Source organism: Olea europaea, chromosome 11, assembly GCF_002742605.1.
Source record: "Olea europaea var. sylvestris chromosome 11, O_europaea_v1, whole genome shotgun sequence".
Lineage (NCBI taxonomy): Eukaryota > Viridiplantae > Streptophyta > Magnoliopsida > Lamiales > Oleaceae > Olea > Olea europaea.
Genome location: NC_036247.1, coordinates 26,575,030 through 26,582,441, shown reverse-complemented (window position 1 = coordinate 26,582,441; position 7,412 = coordinate 26,575,030). Strand labels below are relative to the sequence as shown.

At 32.3% G+C, this 7,412-nt stretch overlaps 1 protein-coding gene across 1 annotated transcript; it reads left to right on the top strand.

Annotated features, from left to right (window-relative positions):
* Window positions 1–6,010: 6,010 nt before the first annotated feature.
* LOC111404632 (protein ALP1-like) lies at window positions 6,011–6,943 on the top strand. The gene is made up of 3 exons (XM_023033413.1): window positions 6,011–6,079; window positions 6,170–6,395; window positions 6,477–6,943. Exons 1-3 carry the CDS (start codon window positions 6,011–6,013, stop codon window positions 6,941–6,943), a joined length of 762 nt encoding a protein of 253 aa, XP_022889181.1.
* Window positions 6,944–7,412: the final 469 nt, after the last annotated feature.

The following is a 7,412-nucleotide window of genomic DNA, read 5'->3' as shown; positions in this document are numbered from 1 at the left end:
TGATCAATTGCAAAATGAATCATTGAATTAATTATGTCATGTTACGCCAACTTCATTTACAAAATGCACCGTTCAAGAATTTAGACAATGTGCATATAATGAACAATTAGTTAGCATGAGCCCGACTAAAATACCATTTTTGAATTTTCTTATAACTTAATAGGAGGAACTAAATTCTTAAGTTCCAGGATTAGCAACTAGCTAACATTAAATGTTGGTGATATAAGAAACAATAAAAATTAGCTCACAAATGAAAATGTCGGATTCACATAAAATATTATGATATCATTAACACCTAAAAGAATAAATCTTTGGATTACATTTCGACTAGACATAAGAGGATTAAAGTAATATTAATAAAACTTCCATTCATTTTATTATTCTTCCAACTTTGAGGGGATACATCCTAAAAGGGAATTAAGGATAATAAACTCGTACATGTAATAGCACCGATCTGTGTAAATAAAGTAAGACCTTAAAACATGCTATAAACCTTTAAAGTTGCCCCCCAGGGCACATCCGAGTTGGTGGAACAATCACTTCGCTGGGACGCTGGAAGCAAGGGTGGGGAGTTCGATTCCTGGAGTTAACACTGGGAGCCATATGGAGAGGAATCCATTGGTGTGAACAAATGCCCAGTGAGGAGAGCTCTCTTTGCTGAAGGAGTCCAAATGAGTTGTGAGAACCTGGGAGCCAATAAGGACACATCCTGCGATTTACCTCCCTGAGCTGCTGAGGGGCCGGAGGTTCAGGGACAAGGATCTAGTCGGACACAAGTCCGAACACCTTGTAAAAAAAAAAAAAAAAAAAAAAAAAAAAAAACCTTTAAAGTTGGATTTGACAAGACTCCTGGGATTCACTCTATCATAAAACGTGAATTCCACTACAAAGTCAATGCAAGATTGAAAAGTTATTATTATTATTTTTTTAATAACTTAAATTTTGCTCTTCTTTCAGGGACGATGAACCAAGCAGAAGAAAGTGGAGGTATTCTTTTAGGGTTTAATATCAATCCGTTTTGGAGGCATAAAGGAAAATTCTTTTTACCTTATTATGAAACGTGTAAGATTAGGTTTCAATATATATATAGGAACTCAATAATTTTGGGCCCCCTGATTTTGCTAATTTGACTTGACCATATTAATTGGTCCAATTCTTGCGAAATACCATAACGTAAAATAAATGAATTAAAACATAATTTACTGTAAATTTTACTAACATTGTATGCATATTATAGTTAAGTTTAATATGTTGTTGATCGTCTAGTGTGTCAAGGTACATTTTCCTAAAAATATATTGAGTCCTAAAAAATATAAATTTATTAATTAAGCATTGAATATGACATTAGTGTAAACATATTATAGTTAAGTTTAATATGTTGTCAATCGTCTAGTGTGTCAAGGTACATTTTCCTAAAAATATATTGAGTCCTAAGAAATCTAAATTTATTAATAAAGCATTAAGGGGGGTGTATTCAATCGTGACTTTTAAAGACTTTGGGAGATTTAAAAAGTTTCGGTGTATTTAATTGAGACTTTTAAAAACTCTCTAAAAGTTTGAGTGTATTCAATAGAGAATTTTAAAGAATTTTAAAAAGTCTCTATAAATTTCGAGGTATTCAATTAAAACTTAATAAGAGTCTCTATAAATTTCGAGGTATTCAATAAAAGAAAGACTCTCGGGGAGTTAATATTTTCGTAGACTTTCAGAGACTTTTGGTAGATAACGTCCCTAGAATTCTCACAACAAAAATCTCTCATCCAAGGAGAGATTTCTCACAAGCCGGTCTTCGAGGTATTCAATAAAAGAAAGACTCTCGGGGAGTTAATATTTTCGTAGACTTTCAGAGACTTTTGGTAGATAACGTCTCTAGAATTCTCACAACAAAAATCTCTCATCCAAGGAGAGATTTCTCACAAGCCGGTCGATTGTTCTTCTTCTAGGGTTTTTCCTCCATCTCCTTCAATCAGGTAATCACGCTTGCACCTCTCTCTCTCTCCCTTTATGAGTATTTTGTTTTATTTATGGATATTTCACTAGTTTTGGAGAAATTTGTGGACAATCGAATTTCCCAATCTCGACTTTTTGCCCTTGGAAGACACGAATTTTCATTTCTGACTAGTAATATTTTGCAGAGTGAAAAGATGGTTTCTTTCTGCAGTATTTCAAACTACTCTTTGAGAAACACAAAAAAAAAATAAAAATAAAAAAATAAAATTTTTTGCCTTTTCTATATGTTTTGAGATAATCAAGATCCAGCAAGACCAATTTCCTATATTTGCAAATGTTTGGAGAAAAGCAAAGTGCGGAAAGTGAGGGATTGAACGAGGATATTGTAATATACGACTTCGTAATAATTATTAATAGCAAGTGGAGTTTATACTATGCATACCATTTTCTCATTTAATGATGCTTGGTAGTTAACTCGTAGATACGCTAGTTGTAAAAGAATGTGACTCATCAATGTGGATTGCCTTGTTTTCTAGTAATGAATATTTACTTAAACAGTATTTCTGATCACTTCCTTTCAAGAGAAATTCTGTTTTGGCTTTCAGCTTGTCTGGCTATTATAGTAATTATATAGTAGATAGATGTCTGTCTAGATGGATGTTTCAACAGGGCTTTGGTCTAGTTTTTAATTTGTTTAGTGGTTATAGCGACTGCTAAAATTTTATTGTTGAAAATATAACATGTGATTTCTTGAGTCATGAAATATGAAATAATGACCCATACTATATAGAAGTCATTAAGAGGCCACTTTTCTCCTTTAAAAAAAAGGTTTCATGCTTAACCATTTCTACTTCAACCTTTTTGTTTGTTGATCCAAACAACCTATCATGCCTATCGTCCTGGTCTACCTAGGAGATTGCATGCATAAATGTTTCAGTTAATGCAAATTTCATGTGCTTCATGTCTTGGAAACCTTCCAAATAAATTACCAACGATACAATTCACAGCCTTCTTGTATTATTTTCATTTGAATTCTTGATTTTTAATGTGTTGATACAGATAACACATTTTTCTCTGTTCTTTCCTATAGTCTTCTTCCTTCCCTTTTAGGATTAAAAAAATTCCATATAGTGATAAAATTACTGAATTCAAAGTGGTACTGAGAGACTCACTTGGAAACCTTCTTCAACAGTATCAAGGTGCCTGATTGGTTCAAGTGTAGGCTGGTTCCATTTCTTTGGGTCCCAAATAATAGTACTATTAAAAGCAAAACCAGACATCTCGGCATGGAATCTCCGAAATCTTTTTGTCATATCATTCACGTGCCATCCTATCACTTGAGAGCCATTACAAATTGGACCCTCAAATGCAACATGTGTTTCTCAACGTATAAATATGTTAATGTCTCTGAAATAGATGTGCACATTCATCAGTTTAGTTCTGCATAATAGTATATCAGTTTATTTGTGTAAAATCTATAAGTGAAAGAACTTGCAAATTATTTATCAAATAAATTATCAACTCTGCCTGTATTATATGTTATCTTTTTTTTTTTTTTTAAAGTCCATTAATGGTACCCATACCCAACTTCAAGCACTTATCTTAATGGCTTGATTCTTCAACTGGGTTTAGTGACTATCAAATGTCAAGGATGAAACATTGACGGAACCTAGAGGCAACAAAGCAGCAAATGTTGAATATGATTCACAACCCCATCCATATACACACAAATTGATCCATAAATCCAATGGTTAATTATCTATTGGGAGTAATCTATCAGCTGAATTTTACCCATTCGCATTTCATTTAAAATCTGGGTTGCTAGTGTTTTCATACGCCATACGCATGTTTACATGTCATATTGTTTCTCGTATTTTTAAATTTTTCCAATGCTGAAATCTCTCTGTTTATCCCCTTTTTACTATTGGTGTGCGGATTATTGTATTTTAGCTGGTAGTATGGAAAGTAAAAACTGTAGTAGTAAGGATTATTGCTTGAAATTCTTGGATAAGTATAACTGAGTATGCTACATAACATGAAATGAACTAACAGTACAGAAAGAAACAAGTCTAAAATTGTGGGTCCAGTACATAGAAAGTGAAATTTTATTTACTGGCTTCTGGAATAGGGATTAGAACCCCTGGCTAGTAAGAGATGGGAATTTCCGAGTCTAAAACAGGTCTAAATTTTATTTACTTATTAACATGAACATCATAAATATTGATATGTTCATTTTTGGAACTCGAGTAGCTATGTTTGCTTTACCTTTTTTTGCCCATTTTGTATATCATTTTGTATTTGCCTAAATATTTGTTCTCTAATTATATGACACTAGTTCTAATGGAAGATTCAACACAAGGAAATGACAAGGTTCAAGTAAAAGGTATCGAAAAATATGAGAAATGGACATCGAAAGAAAGCAATGAGCTTTTAAAACTCATGGTTGATGCTGCCACACGTGGTTGGCGTGATAGTAATGGTCTGTTGAGCAAGATAACTGTAGAAAAACATATACTTCCTCATCTTAACCAAAAACTTGGGGTTGGAAAGACTTATGCCCAACATAAAAGTCGTGTGAAATGGTTTAAAAAACAGTACAACAAGTATTCTAAGCTTATGCGTCATAACTCTAGGTTCGGATGGGATCATGTGACGAAGAAATTCACTGCTAGTGATGAAGTATGGGACGATTACTTTTTGGTGAGTTTCCTTTATTACTTGATTTAGAAACATATGAAATTTGAGTTATTGGTTAGTGAAGTGTATGATTCATATATTAGCACTTATACATATTTTTTTCTTTAATAGTCACATCCTGAAGATAAAAGTTATCGCATAGATACGTTTGCAGACTATGAGGATTTGAGAATTGCAGTTGGAAGTGGGACAGCTGTTGGGACACACTCAATTGCATTAGGGGATGATACTGATGCAAGAACTTCCTATACTGAAGAAAGAAGAGTTAGTGACAGTTTAATAGACGACTTCATGTATGATCCTGATACTGAAGCATTTATATTAACCGATAAGCAAGATTTTATAAGTTCAGAGGTTCCCCCATCAATTCGAAAACGAAGTAGAATAGAATTTGAAGCAAAATCTAGTTCATGTGAGCCTAAAAGTACTCAATCAGACGTTATAGACAAACTTGCTAGTACAATTGGCAAGATCACTCAAGCAATTGAATCAATTGACACCAGAGAGCCTAATTGTTGGAACATTATCAAGGAGATCCCAAACTTGGATGACGATGATCGTTTCAAGGTCCTTGATTTGCTTAATACAAAAGCAAAAAAGTTTGAGTTCTTGAGCATGACACCCGAAGAACGTTCTAAATGGATAACATTTAAATTAAATTGAGGCTTTGTTTTTTTTTTTTTTTTTGGATATGATTGATAGTAACTTTTGAAGTTTTTGAATTGTTTTTTTGTTTGATTTATTGGTCGTATTGTTTTGATATTTTATTAATTTGATGACAATTGATTCATTTTACGTGACATTATCGTTATCTTTGTCTATGTATTAAATTTTGTTCCTTCTATGTTTAGGTACTTCCATATATATAATGTCTAATGTTAACATATATAAAGATCATGAAAAAGAAGTGGATGAGAATGAAGAAGATGACTATAAGGAAGCATTATATGAAACCAGACGGTATTTATGGATGGCAATTCAAGCAATTCTCTATGTGATAAATGATATTGTAAATAATATGCATTGTGCTCGTATTACACGTTCACTAACTAGACGACCAAAAACTAGATATGGATATGACTATATACATAAAATATTAAAGGAGGATCCAGAAAACTTTCGACAAGTTTATAGAATGTATCCAGATATATTTCTAAAATTAAGCAATATCATTAGAGAAAAAACACCCTTACAGGATACTAGGTATATTTGTGTTGAAGAAATGCTTGCAACGTTCCTACTTATTGTTGGTCAGAATACTAGATATTGCTTGATTTGTCAAAAATTTGGTCGATCACATTTCACTACTAGTCGAAGTTTCAACAAGATTTTATAGACATTAAACAAATTTGCTGTAGATATGATGGTCAAACCGGGATTCGTTGTGCCAGAAAAAATAAGGGAAAGTACAAGATTTTATCCTTACTTTAAAGTAAGTGATGAAATAAGACGTATTATAATTTTTCTTTTATGTTTTCATTAGCGTTCTCGTGAATTCGTTGTACTGTTTTATTATTTTTAGGATTGCATTGGAGCTATTGATGGTACCCATATTCCAGCAATGGTAACTGGACATGATACAAGCAGTTACAAAAATCGTTATGGAACGATTTCTCAGAATGTTTTGGCCGCTTGTAACTTTGATTTGGAATTTATATACGTGATTAGTGGGTGGGAGGGTTCAGCATATGATTTTAAAGTGTTGAGTGATGCTTTAACAAGGAGAAATGGACTTAAAGTGCCACAAGTTACAACTTTATTGTTTCATTTTTTCTTTTATTTTATTGTTTCGTAATTACTTGTTAACTTTACAAGTATTATATATTCAGGTAAATATTTTTTGGGAGACTGTGGATTTCCAAATCGACGTCAGTTTTTAACTCCTTTTCGAGGTGTCTGTTATCATCTTCAAGATTTTGCCGGTCAAGGTCGTGATCCTGAAAATACAAAAGAGTTGTTTAATCTTCGTCATGCTTCCTTAAGGAACGTAGTTGAGAGGATATTTGGTATATTTAAATCAAGATTCACAATTTTCAAAACAACTCCTCCATTTTCATATCGTACACAAGCCGAACTCGTATTAGCTTGTGCAGGATTACACAATTTTCTCCGAAAAGAATGTCGGTCCGATGAATTTCCAGTCGAACCCGATAACAAAGATTCATCATCTTTTTCGATTAATGAGGGGGAAGATTTTGGACCATTTTTTGAGAGTCAAGAACAAGAAAGAGAGAATGCTAATGCATGGAGGGCTGCTCTAGCAACGAACATGTGGAATGATGTTGGAAATGTTTGATTTTTTTTTGTTTTTTTATTTTATTTTTTGATCATTACTAAAATACTATTTTTTTTAAATTTTTTTATTATTAGTGAATCTACTTGATATAAGATGAAAAAGTACTTTATGGCGAAATATTTTTTTTTTGTTTGGAAAAAATTGACATGAAAAATACGATTTATTACTTTACATTTTCAATTATATGAGTTGTGGACGATTTGAATATATAAGAAGTTGTTAAACATATTACATTATATATGTTTAATATATTCTTTTAAAAAATATAAATAGTCTTCAAAATTCTTCAAAGTCTCTAAAAGTCTCCAGTGAAAGTCTCCACAAATCCAGAAAAACTTTTATTAATTCCTACCAAATCCATAGAAATCACTTGAAATTTCACAAAGTCCACAAAAGCCACCCACTTTAAAAAGTCTTTCAAAGTCTTTAAAAGTCTCAATTGAATACACCCCCCTAAAATATGACATTA

What these genes read in the sequence shown, in the direction of transcription:
- LOC111404632 (XM_023033413.1), top strand. Translation starts at nt 6,011, where the DNA reads ATGGTCAAACCGGGATTCGTTGTGCCAGAAAAAATAAGGGAAAGTACA. An exon ending in GATTTTATCCTTACTTTAAA is followed by an intron (nt 6,080 to 6,169) that starts GTAAGTGATGAA and finishes TATTATTTTTAG; the next exon opens with GATTGCATTGGAGCTATTGA. An exon ending in TGGACTTAAAGTGCCACAAG is followed by an intron (nt 6,396 to 6,476) that starts TTACAACTTTAT and finishes TTATATATTCAG; the next exon opens with GTAAATATTTTTTGGGAGAC.